Source organism: Saccoglossus kowalevskii, chromosome 15, assembly GCF_978046115.1.
Source record: "Saccoglossus kowalevskii chromosome 15, keSacKowa6.1, whole genome shotgun sequence".
Classification (NCBI taxonomy): Eukaryota; Metazoa; Hemichordata; class Enteropneusta; family Harrimaniidae; genus Saccoglossus; species Saccoglossus kowalevskii.
In genome coordinates this window covers 16,467,435-16,490,042 of record NC_140655.1, presented here as the reverse complement: position 1 = coordinate 16,490,042, position 22,608 = coordinate 16,467,435, and the positions used below count along the sequence as shown (strand labels likewise).

The 22,608-nt window shown below is 32.4% G+C and overlaps 1 protein-coding gene across 1 annotated transcript; it reads right to left on the bottom strand.

The window, feature by feature from the left end:
* Positions 1–8: 8 nt before the first annotated feature.
* LOC144357009 (activated Cdc42 kinase-like) lies at positions 9–18,926 on the bottom strand. Its single transcript, XM_085508480.1, has 3 exons — positions 18,905–18,926; positions 1,526–1,674; positions 9–194 (listed from the first exon to the last, which is right to left on the bottom strand). Exons 2-3 carry the CDS (start codon positions 1,625–1,627, stop codon positions 9–11), a joined length of 288 nt encoding a protein of 95 aa, XP_085364606.1. The 5' UTR covers positions 1,628–1,674; positions 18,905–18,926.
* Between the last annotated feature and the right edge of the window lie 3,682 nt (positions 18,927–22,608).

Sequence of the window (22,608 nt, the reverse complement as noted above, 5' to 3'; positions counted from 1 at the left end):
TTTAGCATTCAATGTGTATTTAGTGGAGTAGTGCTACTTGCTATGATAGAAATCACCTTTTTTATTTTTCGGAATGTCCCCTTGGGATACTCTTTCTGGTAGCATCTTTTAAGTCTTCTCTGTTCTGGCTTAGCCATGCCAATATCAGTCAAATCTTCCTCTTCTACATCTTTGATTTGCCCAACTGTGGTTACCTAGCAACAGCATCATATATATACAATCAAACTCCAATTATCCAAGCTTCTAAAGTTAAATTCGTTGGAATAATCGCTACTTAACAGACCACAAATAACGGAATAATTACTGGCATTTTCATGAAAAGAAGTTAAATAATTTGAATAATCACTGTTCAAATGTATGTAAGACTAAGATGAAGTCGTAGTCTAACTAAACTAAGTGCAGTCAGTCGAAAAATGTGAAGGTACGGTGTTCATGGTGGGTGTTCTCGTAAGCTTTGTGTGCAATTATGAGGCTGGGAATGTCATGAAATTCTGTAGCAGTAATAATTTAACTGCGATTTTTAAGACAGGTAGTCACATTGATTTCTGTGAAATCTTGTTCCCACAAGATTCCCAAATGATGAAAGAATAAAGAGTTTTATTGGCAGTCCTTTCATCATGACAGGTGCATGGAGTTTATTTAGATCATAAACTGTTGAAGACAAATTTTTGCTATAATCTCAAAATAAGATTTAGGAGTGTTACAGTCAGATACTTATGGTGATGGTTTATCTTAACATGAGTGTGTGGTGAGGCTAACCAAAGCACATTTACAAGTCTGGTACGCATTGCAGGCAAGCAAGCAAATACAGAAATTTGACAAACAAAATTATTTGAAAGGATTGATCAGATACCAGTTTTCAATCAATCACGGCCAATTCTTACAGAATATAGATCCAATCAGATTTACTTAAAACACAGATCATTCATTGATATATATATATTTTGAATCATAGTATTGTTATTCAAGAGAACATTTAAACTGTTAAAACATTTATTCATTTTGGGATAGCAGAGAAATTGGCACAATTGTGGAAATAGGCAGTATCTCTCTGCTAAGACATTATGATTGGTCCAGTTGTTTTCAACCATCACATGGCATCCACACACTGAATTATAAATTCTTTGAAAAATACCAATTGTATTACTAAATGAGTTTAGTAAAAGTACCAAGTACATTTTTAGAGTTTGAAAACAAACTTTTTGGTATTTGAGATAAAGAAGTACTCTTATGCTTGTTCTCTGAATAGTGTTTGCAATATATTTTTAAAATCATTGTTTTTTTCATTAAAATTTTTTTTTTTTGAATTTTGTCTAAAGTTCTGACAAAATTTGGAGCCATAACGAAAAAACAAAACAAATTTATAGTATTTACTGACAGAAATGCATGAGGAGTGCTGAACCTATGTCCCCTGCTTGCTGCAATGTATTCTACAGAGATAACAGCATTCTTTCAAAATTAGAGCAGAATAACTTCTAAGTTTGCAGCATGCAAGAAAAAAGCAGAAAGATGAGTGTTTACATACTTTGAGTTTGGTTGTAAAATCAGTGTAGTAATGTGCCAGCTCACTGTCCACTAAAAAGTCATACAAATCTTTGTTCTTATGTTCTCTTGGCTTGTTCGACATTGTCGTCTACCTTTCAGTCGTTGCTTCTCTCAACTTTGGTCCATTATCTGCAAAAAAAACAAAATACTAAGAATCAGTGAATCATTGGAGAAACTGCTACTAGAAATTTGTGCGATTTGATGCACAACATTCTAGTAAAAACTGCTTTGACCTCAGTGAAATTTATACTACTATGAATATTTCAATAACTCACAAAATTCTTGAAAATTTATTTGGTTATTTCCCTAAAAAATGCTTAAAATGTTTATAGTATTTCTTCTTTAGGGTTTATGCACGACCTCTAAAGGTCACAGATCCTTGTATATTTGGGGGTACAAGTTTTGTTGCCCCAAAACAGAAATAATTTTACCACCACACTGTGATGTAACACAGTGATGAACAAAACCCATATCACCACAGAGTAACATCACATGTGGTTAAACTTTAAATTGTAAACACAGCCAGGTAGTCCAACCCTTGCGTGTATTTGTATGGTCTGATATCTACGGATTGAGGTAACAATTGTTTATTTTGACAAATTCATGTGTATATTTTTCGTAATTATTTTTCAGTCCCTTTTGGTTGAAATTAAAAAAAAAAACCAGTGAATTTGAACAAATATCACAAATAAGCAGAACTGTCACAACGTTTGCGTGAAATAGAACAGCATAGCATCTACAAAGTTAGCATATGAGGTGTGTGCAATGATATATTCGGTGTTATTTTTAGGAATAGTTCAACTGTCAATACTCTGTTGTTTTACTATTTCATACTATGTGATTAAGCTTGTGATAATAATCATATTTTCCTTTAGGTTGACACTTGTGATTACCAGCAAAGTAACATCAATACAAAAATATTGTAGGATTACATAATATGCTTGCTGGCATTTTTAAGATAATATACACGCAATTGAGAAATTCTGTTTGGTAGTGAATTTGTACCCCAGAGAGTACCAGGATGTGTGACCTTTTGAAGGTCAAGCATTTACAATGTAATGTCCCATTTTTAACTATTATTTGCGTTACAATGCTGAAACTACAAAATTATTTTAAATTTTAAAGTTTAGTATGACAGTACAGCTTCCACATATCCAAAATTTTAAGTGTAAAAACACACTTGGACTATTAATTGCTGAATTTACAGTTTTGAAGAACAAAGATCAATGTTTCATACAGGTGCGAAATTTGTGTTTTTTCCCATAATCCACTGCACTTAATTCAATATGGTGGCGAGTACATGTGCAAGTTTTGATCTGACCGAAGTGATCATGATATAAACTATGTCATATCCACAATTAGCACAAATTCCAACTATGAAATATATAGCCAAATAGTCACCTGACACTAATAAAATTTACGATTCCATTTTAGTTAATTATAAACTTAGTAAGACAAATTACTATTCAAATGAGCAAATCTTAGTGAATGTGATTAGAAGACCACTATGCATGACCACAAATGACTCAAGTGACCTTGAATCTTTTTGACTCTAACCAAGTAACCACAAGGACAGATGTCAACGACCTCAAGAATGACTTCATGACACAATGAACATCCCAGGGTATGGTATTGCTGCAACAGCGCCATCAACGGTGGGAATAGGAAATGAATCATAGCTACTAGTATCAGTACAATTTTAAAGATGTACCGGTATACCTAAAGTAAATGGATAAAAAATATTACTGAATACTCTGCTAAATGCCCAAATAATAATAATTCAATAATTTTTTTATCCTATGCGGATTCATTAATTTTGGTTTTGTGTTACATGAAAAAATAACAAATATTTTCAAAATCAACATTTGAACATCTCTACAAACTTTCACCCTGAAAGAATGCAGTCTGTGTTACTATATGGGTCAATTTTTAAATTCACTACTACATATTTAACCCTTTTTATCACTAGTTCCCTCATTTCACATACAAATGTACAAAATAGTCCTGTCTGCACTTTCCTTCAGATGATTGAGACAAAAAACCAAATTTTTTGAGTAAAAACTGAAAACTGAAAACGACAAATCTTGTCGGTTGGCTCTAAAATTAGGGTTTATTTTCAGAAATATTATGGAATATAAGCAAAACATCACAGAAGAATTTGGACGAGAAAGGTTAAATATTTATTTCCAGTGTCAATTGTTTTACATACACAATATGCTATGGTACAACATACAATGAGTGCATGATGCGTAGAGGTCAATGGGTCAAGCACAAGTCTCGGATGAAGTCTTTACTACGATAGTTGAACGTTATTGTAGTCTTGATAATGAATGCTTAGTAACAAGCGCACCTCCCTATCTTACAGGTAATTACAATGTCTACTACCACACACACATGACTAAGCATGCGTGATTCCTTGTAGATTGTACCTTCCATCCAATAACCCTATTGTCCATCAGTTTCTATGAAACTGGATGAGCAATCAGCATTAAAGTATTTTAACATTGCCACTATTTTTCTAATACCATTCACAAAATAAGGTCACATCAATTTTTTTATATAGGTCTTCAAGATTTTTTATCAAGACCTGTATCAAATGGGAAAATATGTCTATTTGATCCAAAATGAACAAAAATATAACAGAAAAATACACAAAAAAACACAAATGTTGTACCTAAATGCAGTGAAAATAAAATCCACCAAATATACTTCTTTCCTATATTTTGCATTCAACTCATCAAAAATCAGTGAAAATAAATTCCATACAACACACCCAAAATGTCTTCTCAGCGAAAATTAATTCCAGCTGAAATCAAATATTTTACAGTACTTTACAGACATTATGACGAATGCCGTACTTTAAAGGTATGGGTTTCTAAAATGATTACAGAACATGTCTTGTTACAGTGTTTGTGACAATTACAAAATGTTACAACATTCCCGGTCACCAGATAACGATGTGTGATCAGAAGTAAACGAGCACAAATGATAAAAATCTTTCCAACATGTAAACGCATGATTTTGAAACCCAAAAAAAGTTAAGTCCTGAAAAAAGACAAAACTATTTTAACGTTATGAATAATTTAGTAGTAGTCTAGTTTCTGTTTACTTAATAGTTTGTCCGAATAGACATTTTGAATAATTCACAGAATTCAAGTACATTTATATAGCTATTATTTTCAGATGAAATGCATTTTCGCTTTGTTTATTGTCGGTTTGTATAATTTTTACATATAATTTATACATACAATGCCATTAACTAAAAGAATACAGTCATTTTCGCGAAGAATAGGCTAGTGATCATCAGTTTTTTTTTAAAGATAGTATCCTCCCTCATATTGACTGGAAGTACAATTTATTACAAAATGAATTCTGGGTATTTTCATTTAATAAAAACACCTTTTCCAGAATAAAATTAACATGCTTTCAAAATGTTGGTCAACATTTGCAGTTGATGGGAAATTATGCTCATTTGGACCAACATTAACAAAGAATTCGAAGAAAAATACAAAAAAATGTGCAAAATGTAGCAGCAAAAGTTTGGCGGGAAAAAAGATGGCACTCGGTACGGTAATATTAAAAGCAAATTTTAGTTTAAAGCCCTGACATGTGAAGTTACATGTCAATTTGTTTAAATTTATAACAGATGCTTTGGTATCTTGGCTAACTTGTATATCATCTTGATTAATTCAAAGGTGTGATAAATAAAACAAAATCAAATGGACATGTTTCTTTTATTATTTGTCGTGTTTCTCATTTCATATTTGTAAAATAAATAAAAACATTTTAAAATCATTCAATATATTTGTGTCTTCTCATTAAATGTAATATCCACAAGCTCATTAATATTCATGAGCTCATTAATATGCATGAACTCATTAATATTCACGAGTGACCAGCACTCTGGTTGGGCTGGTGAGATGCAATAATTAAAGTGTTCACACGATATCTGCGTTAAAGTTTTCTTGTCAACAGCTGAACATCACCGAGCAGCGACATATATTTGGTTTATAAGTTTTTAGCATCTTAAGGTGTCATAAAATCACCGAATAGCGCGTGGGATTCTCTGTTCGAAGATTGAATGTGATATAAATATATGATGTGAAGCATCGGATACACACCACATACTGTAAAAGGGTTAATTATTCACTGGGTTTTAATTTTGCTTATTTCGCTGACTGGAAAATGTGCTAAATTAAAATCCAGTGAATATGTAAAATTTAGCATAGAACACATTATCTAAATGATAAAACCGTGAATGATAAAACCCACTGAATATGCCTGAAATGGAAAATCAGCGAAATTTTAACCCACTGAAAATTAATCATTTTACAGTACATGAGTTTTTCCAATATACCGGTACTCATGTTACCACTGTTTACAAGCAAACATTGACAATTACGTATGGTCTGTTAGAGTGTTCAGTATGCACCCAAAGCAGAATTCAAACAGCAATGCATGACCAGATTTATTGTAGCAAAGACAATAAATAACTTTGTTGATGAATGCACAAAACGTGAGGTGTAATGCCGTAAATTTCAAAATTAAACATTTTTAGCCAAGTTACTCAGAATTGAAAAGTCTTTTGAGTAAGTTCTGCTGATAATACAACTTCAACAAATCAATACTTTCATGGTTTTAATAGAGGAAATACCGGTAGAGAACTTTCAATGACTACAATGATGAGCAGGGATTCACTGTTTTTCATTGGGATTCTCGTAAAATTTCAAGGACGCCACCCCTATTCATCAATGATATATACTGTACCATATATAAATTTAAATGGGAATAAATAAAACAGGGAAATCTTGTGGTTTATACGTGTATATATAAAATGTTCTATTACTGCACCGGTAAATACTAAAATATTTTAGCTGGATTAATTTTCGCTGAAAACACTTTTCAGGTGTTTTGTATGGAATTTATTGTCACTGATTTTTGACGAGTTGAATGAAAAATATAAGAAACAAGGTATATTCGCTGTATTTTATTTTCACTGAAAATAGCAAAAATTAATTCCAAGTGAAAATAAAGTATTCTACAGTAGATTATTTTATGCAAGTGAATACATTAAATATGTACATGTACATGTATTTATTCTATAAGAACAGCATCTCTAATAGGGAATTATTAACAAAATTTGTTTCAGAATAATAAATTTGTAATTAATTCATTTAAAAAACAGTGCATTCATGAATTGGTTTTCAGGCACTGAATAAAACACATGTAAACTGACACAATATAATTATAATAACATTACAATTTAACAAGGTGTTAATTGATATTTGCAGTATTGGCTGCATAGTATTTAAAGATTGTGTATATGCAGAAATGTTAATTAAGGTAGAAGCCTACTCATAAATTAAAATACCCAGAATTAATTCATTTTGCAATAACCTGTACTCCAAGGCAATACAAGGATATTGACTAAAAAAGTTGGGTGTCACCAGCTTTTTTTTTTGAGAAAATGATGATTGTATTTTAGTGGAAAGTCTCCATTTTGACACGATTATAACACTTTTACCATAGGTTCCCATGACAGAGATATTATGCAATATCGCAAAATCTAGCCTGGTGACATAAGCTGAAAAAATCATATATTGTTAATGATGGAGCACTTGTTGTTGTTGTGAATTATTTAAAAATTTTTGCTTTTGGAAAGGCTTCAAAAAATGCAATTTTTCTTTAACATTGTGTTTTATGGAAATGTTCTAAAAATAGCAATTTCAGGAAATATTAGAACATGTTTCTCAAAAAGCATAACTGTAACACACAAAACAATGCTATTTCATTGTACCATGAGACATTAGCTTCAGGATTGTACATAATAAACTAATTAACATTGTCATGCGATTTATGACCAATTTTGTCAAAAATTATGACTACATTTTGTGGGCTTCTACCGTAATTCAAGTCTGGTAAAAATGAATAGTACCGGTAGTATGTGAAGTCAGTAATTCTTGAAGATAACGACGACCCATGCAAAACATTATGGGAAGGACATAATCTCAAACTAAATTGATGACATTATGGGAAGGACATAATCCCAAACTAAATTGATGACATTATGGGAAGGACATAATCCCAAACTAAATTGATGACAATTACATATATGTGTTATAATTATAATCAAATTTATTTTGATTTTATTTTCCATTGAAATGATAAAATTCTCTACATGTGACAGAAACGATCTTTTTCTTTAGTTTAAATATTACAGCAATTTTCTCAGAAAAACTTTTGTACCTTTTTAGTTTTATTTTCATTTTAAATTCTTGTTCAGGAAAATTATAATTTTTTTTATATTGTTAGTTTTGTGAAAAAGGCTTCCTTACTTAGAATACACTTTAAAATAATTACAAATGCTGGAATAAATATTGACAATTTGATAACTTCCTTATCCTTATGACCACCATTATTTTCCCCGCAATGTTAAATGTTTTGCAATATTTTTCATGTTTTATAAACATTTTTCTATGATTTATTCATAAATTTTTGACTGAACAGATGTAATTTTTTTATTGGCTACTCGCCTTAATCAAATAAAAAAAAAAATCTGGAAATAATTATGTGGGTTCAAAAAAGTTGACTTCAACTGTCAAAGGGTTAACATAGTCACTAGCTACCACAGGGTGTCTAACCAGAAGAAACAAGAGAATCTTTTCCACAACAAACAGTGTTATATTTGAACATATGCAGGGTTTGTACATTCAGTGAAGGAAATATGAAGGGTATTATTACATCCAGGACTCTATAAATTCCCTGCACATGCATAAGATGCAGCCAGAAATTAATGTCACTTCTTGCTAAAATGACATATTTTGTACTTTCATCTTTCAATGAAAACAATACATTGAGTTAGAATGTTCATTTTTTGAAACAGCCTGAAAAATCCACTACCGTAAAACATGACTTTTTAGCAAAGCATGTTATTTTAGCTAATTTAGCTATCTGTAATTTTGTTAATTCAAGAAGTCGCTAATTTAAAATAAAGTATATTCTCACAATGAGATGATTCTCAGAATGATGGCACTTTAGCTAAATTAAGATTCAGTTAATTCATGCATGGAGTCAATATCACTAAAATAGCATGTAGCTATTTAAACATGTTTTACAGAATTACATACCTATAAACCCTACCACCAACACTAATAAGTACAATTCTGACCAAAAAATATGTAGAATGTATACCAGTTTGTGCACCTATTGTAAATCATTGATTATAAGATATTAAATTCAATACCGTAAAACCATTTCACTATTTTGATGGATTTGGCAGAGAAACAGAGTTTTATTGTTATTTTACATGTTTTTGTGGATTTACGGTAATTTAACAAATTTTACTCATCAGTGAAAATAGCAAAATAAAAAAAAATCAGCGAATAACTAATGCATTTACAGAACTCGGATCAGAATAGTGGTTTGAGAGATACACAGTGACAGTAAAGGTACCAGAAAATGGAGAATATCATCAATATCACGTACAGCAAGGACAACTGTAAAATGATGTGTGAGCTCACAACGGGGTACTCACTCATCGACTACAAAATGTAACCACATAAAATGCCCTGTATGTTAGTTATGCCATACACAAACATGTGAACGGAATGTGTTATATTGCAATCTACAGAGACAGTGAACTAATCAAATAATTAAACTATGGATCCTACCAGGTATAGAATAACATCGTACAGCTGCTCATGTTTAAAGGACCTGAAGATATCGGGAATCATGGGTAAAAATAACAGGTCAAAGGTCAGATTCATCCATATTTGCGTACTCAATGAATGTAACATTATATAATAACTGGCATTAAAAATAGCAATTATTAAATCAATTATGTAATAACAAATACTAGTGTGCATTACAGTTTGAGTACGACCTTTGACCCAGGGTTTTTAAGTTTTGATCACATCAAATCAAATTTGATAGAACATTGTCAAGTCACAAAATGTACAATGTAAAAAAAAAATAAGTATTTTTTAAAAGTTTGCGAGAACCATAAAATTATATGCGTATTAAGATTATATTCAGTAGTTGCTGTCAGTCAGTCATTACACACAATAAGTTTAGAAATAAAAGCTAAAAAAAATATACGTGTTACCTAATCAGTCAAATTTTTTTTAAATTAACTATAATTAATTACAGGGCTGGCTAAAACACTTAATGCACAGGTAATTGATTTTGAAATGTACAATTTCAGCGAGGTTGTTTTGAAATTAACTATGATTACCAGTATACAAATGTATAAGATTTTTAGTTGTACATATACCTCACAAGGATAAACACACAATACAGATGAATATAGACATAAAACAGAAAAGTCAATAAATGTGGCCATGATTCCCAGACAACTGAAAGTGATCTGTCTGTGTATTCATGCATGCACGGAATCTATCACAACACAGTCAATCAGCATAGAAACACAATGCTGCAGGGCAAAGCCAATTTACACCATTACAAGGCATGCTACACTCTATGGCTGTGGACACTGGTGGACATCCCATTCACAGCAATCAATAGCATTGCATACCTAAGCATTGACTTTAAAAGGCAGTCTTTTCATAGAGTCTGAAAAGGTACAATTATCATGCATGAATCCTTGATATAGGCACATCGAGGCAGGTTTTCCTAATTACAGAGTTCTGCTGTTCAGACTCGTAAATGCAAATTCATTCACCATAAAGATGCAATATGGACGAAAAGATATATTTTTTTATATTTTTGTTCGATACCGATACTGCATGTTGATGACCAAATTGAATTATGAGTTATCACAAAATAAAAATACTGTAAAATACTTTTCATTGAAAAGACATTTTGAGGTTTTTGTAGTTAATTTATTTTCACTGATTTTTGATGAGTTGAATGTAAAATACAAGAAAAATAGTATATTTACTGGATTTTATTTTCCTTGAATCATCCTTTCTGTGAAAATAAATTCCAATATCTTTTATGCAAACATAACAGTATCGTTTCATAAAAATTGAAAAACTCTGATATTTATCTGCAGAGAATGTTTCTTTTCATACCAAGAACAATCAATGTAACACACATATATACCATTAAAGTTATATAAAACTGGATTTCTGAACTTGACCATTTTTCATGTATGTCAACAATTGAATTGGTCTTGTCATGTGATATATTTTGTATAAACCATGCAATCTGATTGGTGCAGATAGAAATACAGTAACCTGAACGGAAATGTACGCTATAGACATGTATTAGACTTGTTTTCTTTGTACATGTATAAGTAATAACTTTATTGTTATTGAATATCTGTTGAGATATAGATAAAATCACATTAAAGAATAAAATCATGATAATAAAAAAGTAAAAACCAAAAATTTGGTTGAGATAAAAGTAAAATAAGTACATTGCATAGATGGTAATATTACAATAAAATGGTTTTTTTTGGGTTTTTTTTGATGGTTCTGATATGAGTAAATTTATTTATTCAAACTCTCTTTGGAAAACAACTGTAGATAAGTTGACCAAGTTCAATAATGGTTTCCTGATGTGTACTTTTTAATAATTTGGTAAATTGCTGTTCTACTGAACAGATAATAGGAACAATGTTAAATTTGTTAAAAAATTTGTACTATTATATCTACAGAAAAACCCTCTCGATGGTCACTGAATCAAAGTTCTAATGCCAAAAATAAAGAACTCCAGATACGGTTTTGTAACCACGGAAACATCAGACAAATAGAATCTATCTAGAAGGATAAATGTTTTGTTAAATATATGGTATATCCATGTATCAAAATTGCTGCAAGCAATCGAGAATGATGGCAGTGACAGTGATGGATTTTGTAGAGACATCACATGTCACCCATGCAGTCACCCATGACATGCCATAACACTCATACAGATATGGACAAATGAAATAAGTCTGCTGTTTCAGGTTCTACTACTGTAAAATCTGTATTAGAAGCCGCAGCTTCTATTAAAATGGCACAATGCAACAGAGGGGATGCGGCTTCTATTAGAGCATCTACACATATGAGAAATGATGAATTTTTTATTCTCAATTATTCAGAAAGAATGGGTGCGACTTCGATTAGGGTTTTGGCTTTTAATACAGATTTTAAGGTACTACCGGTACATATTTTGGAAGAGATTGAAAAGTTTATTTTATGAAAATTAGCTATATTCTTTATACCAATGTTGTAATTCTTTGGTTCATTTCTTTCCTTCTACTAATGTAATTAGTGATTTTCACATGCTCTTTTTGAAGATGTGCTCCTAATAGTGTAAATAACGGTAGTTGTATTAAGGTAAAATTATCATGAAAACTAACCTACATGTAGATTTAATGTCTGTAGTTAAACCATTATTATTACCTAAGAGTAAACCTCATTAGGAAAAAACAAAAAAAATCAATTAAAATAAAACAAAATAGTAAACTCTGCACAGTATATTTTTATTGACAACATCAACTTCGTTTATTTGACCTAAATGAAATTTGTCGGATATGAATTCTGATAAAGACACATGCTGTGAATCTGATTATGTTTGAGGAAAAGACAACGATAAACAAAATGCACACTGTACTAAAAGAAATTGAGCAACATCTCAAAGAATAGAGGCATGGCCTTATTACTCAAGCATGTACATTTTTGTAAAACCAGAATAAACGATGAAAAATCGATCTAGTTATTTTTAAACTACTAGTATTATGGTAATCATAATTTCTACTAATACTTGCCATTCACTGGAAGCCTTTTTTGAAAGAGGATGGTCAGAACAGAGGAAGATCACACTGCCGAACTTACATTTTCATTTATTCTATATCTTGTTTACATTCAATCTATAATTTTCGGCTTATGTAATGAAGTTAGATTTGATTCATGTAGACTTTCACATTTTTAGGAAACCACACAAATTGTAGATGTCCTGGTCCAGAGAAAAAATCAGTTTTGGAGACATTACTGTAGATATTTTACTGATAATTAGAAAAACTGGGGATCCCACAATGTGGAAAACAGATAATAAAAGTTGAAGAAGATACTTTTCAGGCTTTCACGAGTAACTGTTCACAGCTACGTCAGCCAGTAAAGACTACGGTACTTTGACAATTTTAAATTATTAATTAAATTCATAAATTGACCCACTAATCTAAAATCGTTCTGGAAAAAAAATAAAACATTTTATGACTGCGGCACACATAGCAGGTGATAGGACACAATAAACAGGAAGACACATTCTCATTCATGAGTTCAAACTGTCTGGGCACTGTACAGACAATATAAAGTAAGTGAGTCATCTCTGTACATGTACATTCCAACAAAAAGACCTGAAATTCACGGAGGCACCAACGGCAAGTGCCTGGATGCCCCATTTAACATATCTAGATACACCCTATATTAATCCCACACTCAATGGTATTTTTATCAGTTTGACCTCAAAATTGGGAGCACTCTAGATTCTGAAGTACTTGTAGCAAGTTTCCTACCTCACAGTCTAGGTTTGAACAGGGGCACATGTAGTACATGTATGCATATATATGTGTGCTGGTAAATGGCGCCTTTTTGTTGGCAAGGCTCTGTTAGAATACAGTACGGGTCATTCAGTTATAAGCATACCAATGATACTGTAAACTGATTAATTTTCTCTGCTAGAAATTCTTGAAGACCAAATTTTGCAAAATTCACTGACACTGAATATTGCAAGACCCCCGAGATGTACACGCAGCTGTAGCTAATTCAGCCTCCTAAAAAACAATACAAGTAGGTACGAGTATCGCAGTACCATTGGTACTGATATTGGTCGTCTAATCATTGTATAATGTGTAGGGTATCACATATGATGACACAACTCATATTGACAAATCTACTAACTAGTAGTGTTTTGTGATTACATCATAAAATTAAATATTATGCTCTCAGTATGTACATGTATTTACTGCGACAAAATTTCTCTCGTAAAATGTTTACAGTCAAGAATGCCAACTACGATATAATGTGTGTTGTTAAAACTGCGAATATTACAGATGAAATAGTACATCTCTGAGTTATGTTTGTACGTTGTATCGATTTATACTTTGCTCAAAATTTGTAATTTCTTTTATTGTTTACTACATTGTCCTGGCAGCCAATCATGTTGTCCTGGCAGCCAATCATGTTGTCCTGGCAGCCAATCATGTTGTCCTGGCAGCCAATCATGTTGTAGCGGTAGCCAACTATGTTGTCATGCCAGTCAACTATGTTGTCATGCCAGTCAACTATGTTGTCATGCCAGTCAACTATGTTGTCATGCCAGTCAACTATGTTGTCATGCCAGCCAACTATGTTGTCCTGGTAGCTAATCATGTTGTCATGGGAGCCAACTACGGTTGTAGCGGTAGCCAACTATGTTGTCATGCCAGCCAACTATGTTGTTCTGGGAGCCAATTATGTTGTCCTGGGAGCCAACTATGTTGTCATGCCAGCCAACTATGTTGTCCTGGGAGCCAACTATGTAGTATTGGCAGCCAATTACGGTAGAAAACTAACAATGCTATGACTGCCAACTTGGCAGATAAAACAGATAAAATGTGGGTCACAGAAAACTACACGGGGGGGGGGGGGGGGGGGGGAGTAATACCAGTATGTATGACCAATCCTAGTAGCCTGAATAAACAGGATGTGGTCCTGTTTTTATTACCAAGGTATATGTACTGTAGTTAAGAACCTGACCATACAAAATTAAGTTTAATATATCTGACTTGTCGACATAAACATCCGGTTACTGAATGAATGAAACTTGCAAAGTCATACGATATGATAATAATATAATAATAATAATGATGATGTTTATTGAAATTGTATCCTGTTTCCGACCCTGATAAAGTTGAATGATGAATTACTAAAGAGAAAAAAAAAGTTACATTTGTTTTGGGGATAGCTGGCAATTTGTAGTTGATGCTACAGTAAATTAATCAGTTTTTCAAAGCGGCATTTAAAATGGCGAAGCCAACACAGATTTTAAAACTGTTACAAGTGGTAATACAGATACATATTCCACCAGACAGAAATGCTTAAAATGTCTAAACAACAGGACAGTGGACACGATGATGGTCAAGATGGGAACACTATTTCGTAAATAAAACAAGTTGCATAACTTTCTCACTCTGAACGGAATCGTGGCCCGTGGTTCATGAAGCGTATTTGAATAATCATTATTTATTATTGGAGCAAATTGATCCGACCTTTACAGGTCACACATCCTGGCATTTCCAGAACTGTTGTCCAATAATAATGATAAATTAGTTATACTATGAGGTTATTAAGAGGATACCGCAAAGTATGTACAATGGCAGTACACAACAGAGTACTGACCGGCACGTAGCAGAGGTTCATGAGACTGTGGACTGGGTGCATACTTTGCAATAATCTAATTATTATACATCTTTGCAAACCAATGGCTTGATATAGGAAGCCCAGAGCTGAAGAAAATGATGAAAATTATTACAACTTTTTCGCCATTTCAAAAGCGTCCACCATCTTAGAAATACCATGTAATTTGTCCATATTTGGTATGGGCATCTCCTAAAATGGTAGGATGCAGATATCTCATGCAATATCACAAAATTATGCTACACTGTAACTTATAACAATACATACCAGTACAGGGTTTGCGCTAGTGTCTCGGCAAGACGAGTCCCACTTACAAAATTTTAAGAAATAGAAATTTGACCCTGGATAACTTTATTAGAGATTGGACCCCAGCTTGCCTGAAAAACTGGGTCCCTCTTCAATAATTGGAGTCTGGGAAGCAAAATACGGGGTTAACGCAATCCCTGTCAGCCAGTATATTATTAATATACTTCTGTCAAATCACAATGTATTACACCATGCTGTAATTTTGCAGGGTATTTGAAATGTGGTCAAGGTGATATTGCAGATGAAAAACATTTTCTTTTGAGCTGCTCAAATTTTGAAAATGAAAGAAAAAACCTGCGAACTTACCTCCAGTGAAGAGAACAAAGATGTAATGTTCTCAAAAATTATGAAAATTAACATTGCTCTTTCACTATATCTAAAAATATACAAAGCACCGCCTGTGTAAACCCCTGGGTAGGGAGAACCTTTACTTTGATTTAGTTACACTATTTTTATCACTTTCCAATTTATTTTTAGTTATTAAACCTTTTTAAATTTGTCCTTTGTTATTTTAAGTAAATAAACTAGTAAATAAACTATTATTATTATTATTGTATTCTATCTTAGTGGGGAAGTAGGAAATGTGAAATTTACAAGATGGCAGGCATGTTTGAAAGTGAATTACATACATTGTAGTAAGAAAGTGTCGTTATTATTTTCACCATCATGCTCAGTTCACAGTCAATACGAAGATATCGCAAAAGTATACATTTATAGTAACCTCTGCTACATGTTGATCAATACTACTGTCTTTGTGCATAGTTGCGTTATCATAGTAATTTTAAACCTTTTTTGAACATCAACAACAATTGCTAAAAATAAATTTAAAAATAAATTGACCTAAATTTGTCCACAAGAAATTACCAGAATGACCTCTATTAGGGGTCATGAAGAAATGTCATGCTACAACACATGATTTATAGTACTCTGGCAAATAAAAAATGTATTTTTAAAAGAATTGTTACAGCATTTTACTTACATGATTATGCTTGGCTTTTTTACCAAGTAATGTCAAAATAGAAGGGTTACATTGTAACATTGCTATCTGTGTTAATTGCACCAACAGTAGGGATCCAGTACTACCAGCAGGCTGCATTATGATAAACTACACTAATTGATACCCATGTCCGGAAATTCAAGAGGCACTAACTGATCAAATATTATAAACTTGCTCACAGGATGTAGATTAAAAACATTTTTTTTTTTTAAATTGATCACAAAATGTTTCTACATGACCTATTTTACAAAGAAGTCTGTGAGATGCAATCACAAGCAATGATATGACATGGGTTGGTAAGGGAACTAAAGGGTGTCATTTTCCAGTCGTATTTTTATACCATGTATTACAAATATGAACATTGTAGCAAATAAAAGTATAAAACACAGGTCACATGATTGTCTGTATGCAAGAATATCACAGAATTCATAAGACTCGAAACAATTTTGAAAATGCATATTTTTGAAATTTACACTGCATTTTCAGTAGTATGACAAGAAAATATCAATTGAATATTATACAAAATAGTATCTATGCTTAAAAATGTATCACCGAACTGTACTCGCTCTATTAAAAGCTTATGCACTTATTTATGACCGAGATGCATCTATGGTCAAAATAAGTCTTATTTTAAGAATACATGTAAATGCCATTTTTGCTTTACAAGTGCAAATATAGCAATACCATTTTATTAGTTTTTCAACAAAACTGTATCGATCTGAACACACAGGGAATCATTTCCTCATTAGGTATTAATTGGACAACTCAGTTGGACAGGAACCATAACGACCTTGGGCAATTTGCACACACAGAGGGATTTCCGTTTTCGACACCAATGGACCTTCAATTTCAGCCACAGCCATTTTTTACTAAGTTTCTCAAGTTCATGTTGACCTGAATATTCATTCTAAACAAAGAGAGACCCAACAAATGTATCAATTATAATAATAATTTTATTAACACTAAAAAAATTTGTTGTTGATATTTTAGCTTCTGAAATAATTTCTTTCAACGTGTAATATAAAAGTTGTATACTGGTAGCAGTTACATTATATCTTGTTCATGGTCATATCGTAGTATCATACTGCAAGTATTTGTGACAAAAGTCACTGACAATCAGACAAAATAGACATATTCAGATACTATCGACCCACCTTGTCATTTCTTTTTACTGGTAAGATACTGTAAAATACTTTATTTTAGCTGGAATTAATTTTCGCTGAAATAGACTTTTTGCGTGTTTTGTATGGGATTTATTTTCACTGACCTTTGATGAGCTGAATGTAAAATATAGGAAATGAAGTATATTCGCTGGATTTTATTTCCACTGACTCATTTCTTCAGCCAAAATAGTGAAAACGAATTCCAAGCGAAAATTAAGTATTTTAAAGTAGAATACAAATTCGTGGTATCATGAGTTTACACTGTATGCAAATTACAGAGGTCAAAATAAACCATTGATGCAACAAAATTGATTTTTGGTTTATAAGTGGTCCTATTGGAGATGTACTGCTAATAGAGAAAGTATGGTACGGTCGTCGTGTGATTTATTTTCATGTTTCACACCTTTTTTTTTCTGTTTGAAATTTTCTCCATTGACACTTTCACAACGGACTAAAAACAAACTAATAACTCAAAAAAAAGAATTTTGTTTTTGAACTTCCTCATTGCTGCTATAACAGTATTTTCTATTTTCCTCAAGCAATTCAACCATCTGGTGTGAAATACCGGTAGCAACATTCAGATCAATCCAATCCAATCCAACTTAACATTTCTTTTTATTGACATGAAACAAGACAAGTTACAACTTCATTTCAGTATATGTTCTTATTTTCGGTTTGGAATTACCACTACTGACATTCTACAAAGATTACACTGCAACCACAGACAAAAACCTCTCTAATAAATAATTCAACAAACATAAATTTCATTTATCCTCCAGCAATTCAGCCATCTCGAATTATTATCAAACTTTGAGTCCTGCTTTTCATTTTCACGTTTTCCTATTTCTGTTTGAAATTACCTCCAGTGACATTTTACAAGAATGTCACAACTGTTCAATTTTCATTTTTTGTCCAGCAATTAATGATTAAGCTGTTTTCAAAAATATTTATTAGTTTATGGTTCAGTTATTGGAAATAGTACTGTAATACTGATAAATTTACCCAAAGAATGATGTTACATTTGTACATGCACACAATGTTATTTCATGTTTATATTTTTTTTTTTATTAGACGCATAAAATCCTTAGGAAAGGATAAAAAGGGTCTTACAGAAAGAAATTAAAAAAAACTACAATCTAAAAAATAAAACAAAAAATAACTTTTCTAAAAAAAATAAAACAAATCAAAAACATGTGTACCTACACTATGGGTCCTTGTACATGTAATACAAGATAAAAGGTAATCTATAAAAATGTTTTAAAGAGAGTCGCAAGCTTGTAGTATTCAGTGCAAGAACTTCAAAAAAACCACCGCAATATATTTTAAAGTGTGTTGAAACTAAAATTATTGACCTTTTTGTCAGTATTTTGCAAGTAGCGTGTCACAGGTCAAACCCCAAGTCATAAAAACCATAATTCAATGCATACTCATGCACAATGTATGCCACTGTGTGTGTAACAAAGTGGTACATAGTCTAGTAATAAAAACAACTGCCAAGAAAAATTGATTTATTAAAAAGTATTTCTGTGATATAAAGTTCAGCCACCTACCTTATCCAATCGAACGCCTCCATAACCCACCCACATAGTTCGCTATTTGCAATGAAGCAGTAAATCAATGCAAACAAAAAGATACTCGGTTTGGTGATAAACATGAAAGATACAATGGATCATGATGAAACGTACATTCTTGGAAACACTAAGCGAGTTCCCACAACAAAACCATTCTGTGATTGCCACTGTCCACAGAGTTTCTGTTGCGATACTGCTCGGTGATACTGCTCAGCGATATCTTCGGCTCTATGGTTTGACATTTTACCAACCATAAATACCATATTTGCTTTAAAGTGTCACATGGGCATGCAGCAAACGGCCATAGCGTGTCATTGTTTACAAACAAGCATCTACCCATGAGCCTTTGCATTTTAAGCGTGTGTTGTTATCGTCGCTTGGAACTCAATTTTCGCATATTCACAGGTGACGACCACTCCGCTTTAAATGCAATGTTTGGTCTATACACACTTCTGTTAGAGATACAACACTTAACATAGCAAATAGAGTAGTTAAAGCGGGAGGGTCATCACCTGCGCACACATAGGAACGCACAGGTTCATGGGTAGACGCTTGTTTGTAAACAATGACACGCTATGACCATCTGACGCATGCGCAGGTGATGACTCCCCCGCTTTAAGATAAATCAGCCATACACTATATAACAAGAATGGTTTACATGGCATGTATGTAAACCGAGCAAACCCTAAATTTTGCATTAACAAAATGTAGTTTTAATTAAAACAAATCAGCAAACAAGATAATTAAAAACAGAACTAGAATTGAAATTCTGTGGTTTCAACAAAAGGCAATCACATTTTTGTCTCCACCTTACTGGTATATGGCAATAAGATTCAACAGACCTTGTCTCCATAGTAACCACTCAAGTATAACACAAGGTTCAATGAAAAATGTAACATTTTCTTATCTAAGCAAAAGCAATGGATGTGTAAATAAGATGAACAGTAAACAAAATTGTGTCAACACCTTCATCATTAGCAAAGTAGTGTGAATTAGCTGTACAGGGTCAGCTGACCACTTGAATCAGGTGCTGTAAACGAAGCCATTCATTGAAAAAATATGTTTAATTCTTGCGAGCAGGGTACAATTTTTCAATTTCCTGATGACGATTAAGGAAAAAAATGTTCAGAAGAACTATTTCGTATAATTTGTAGTGGTCATTTCTGTGTATTATTATTATTATTGGTAGACAGGAGGCATTTTACCACTTTCATATCAAAAAACTTTTGCAAAAGTCGTTGTCATGTTTTGGGGATACCAGTGAAACTTACACAAATTTCAATAACAATTTTCTCCAAATTTTCTATGAAAGATTACTCTTACAGTTAATTAAATTGTAATCTTATATAGAAAGGAATTTAATTTGACTCAAATTACAATCTTATGTAGATATGTAAATTAATTTCAACCTAATTAAACACAATTAATTGTAATCCTCTATAGGAATAGAATGTAATTACAGTAATGTTAAAATTCCAGTTACACAATTCCAGTTTTGGTTTTTACAGACAAACTCATGCATACTTGGAAGTTAATGATCTCATAGTAAATATAATCATTATGTAGCGTTATACGATTGTGATGTCATTGGTAGTACGCTTTATTCTTTAAGTTACAAAGCGTAACAGAATCAAATCCATGAGTCCTAACATTCAACATTTACATATAAATGACACTTGGGAAGTGCTTTCGTTTTTATTCATCAAATACCTTGAGACGAGATCTTTCAATGAAATGAGTACATACCACTACTACATGTAGCTAAATCAAATATGTGATTTCATTCATTACGATTCATATTTCATTCTTCTGATTAAAAGCATTGACCCAGATACAGAACAAGATAATCTCTTAAATATCTAAACTCTTCCCCCACTGAAACAATCCTATCCCTGAAGACTTGATCACCTGATCACGTTTCCAGCGAGCCAGTGAGTGGGCGGGTACAGTGTTCCCACCTACATCACCATGATGGAATGCCATAGATGAATGCTCCAGTCAGCACCCATGTACGATAAACACAGTCCATTCATTCTCGGCAACAGTTATCAATAGGACTATCAAGTCAGTGTTGGGTAAACACAGGTCAATTCCCACACTAAGAGACTGCCAGGGATCAGCATATCACATTAGCAGGAGTTTCTAGAATTAATTAATATTTAGACCATCAAATATTTCATAGTTTCGAGACTCCAAAATTATAGTATTAAAATATTTCCATGCTTCTTGTAGCATATTATACACTAGCATATACTACTGTAATATACTTTATTTTCACTTGGAATTAATTTTTCGCTATTTTCGCTAAAAAAATGATTCAGAGAAATTTAAAATCTAATGAATATACCTTTTTTCCTATATTTTACATTCAACTTGTCAAACATCAGTGAAAATAAACTCCACACAAAACACCCAAAAGGTCTTTGATTGATTCCAGCTAAAATAAAGTATTTTACAGTACCAGTATATCGTTATTCTTAGGGATGAACCATTTTAAATTGTCTTTTTTTTTACATTTTTCTTTTTCTTGAATGTAATAACAATTTTCTCCTTCAACAACTTGCATACAATTTTCCTTTTAGTTTATAGCTTGGAATTCTTTTCTTTACCAAATCAACAGGTTACTCCCCATGAGTTCAACTGGTTACCCTTTAAAACTATTACCAATTTGATTTAGTTACAATTGCGATTATCATTATCAATGACTTTATTCTTATTTTTTAGTTTCATCACGCAAACAGAAAGATTTAATACTTAAACATATACACCCATTCAACACAATGTATTCTTCATGTAATTTTCTGTGGATGACATACATTTTAAATAATAATCATTTTTTTTTCAAAATAATATATAATTTCATCATTTGAGGAGGTGATATCTGCAGCCAAATTTAAATGTTTAACCATTGGTGTCCTGTAATTGTTTATACTAGGAGTCCAGAAATATATCTTATGCATGACCCCTAAGGGTCACACATCCTGGCCCTTCTAGGGGTATTTATTGATCTATAATAGCTGGAATGCTGTCCTCCTTTCATTTATAATTTTGAGGCATTTTCATCGAGGAAAGGGATAAGAAAATCACATTAACAATGAATCTGTACCACCATATATTACCAGAATGTGTGTAACCTTTTGGGGTCATACATAAGTACTGTTAGATTATACGTTTCCTCTACTACAATTTTGAATCATTTAATAGCGACATCAGTCGGTTTCTGTGCAAGCATGGGAAGGAGGGGGTGATTACTAGCTTGCACAAATTATTTGCTGGCTTCCCTAGTTCCTGGCGATCTGATGAGATATCAAACAATTATGCTGCAAAATCACCCCACGCTTCCTCTACGCAGACAAAATTGGAACATTTTAACACCATAATTCACAAGTTCCTAAGGTAACGGTAAAACTCCAAACTTGTCAATTCAGTTGACATGATAAAAGCTAAAACTGAAAATGAGAACTAACCATTTCCCTTATGAATAAAAATATGGCTGGATTCCTTCCTACCATGGTTGTTTATAGTAATTTGAGTACACCCATTCCAATCTAGAGCAAGCAATGAATATATACAACTAAACGACTGTCTGCCCTCTCAGACTGACGAAGACAGGAGTAACATGGGGAATGGCAAATGATGGGTGTGTCTCTCTAACACAGATATCAAATCAAAATTAGTCAGTC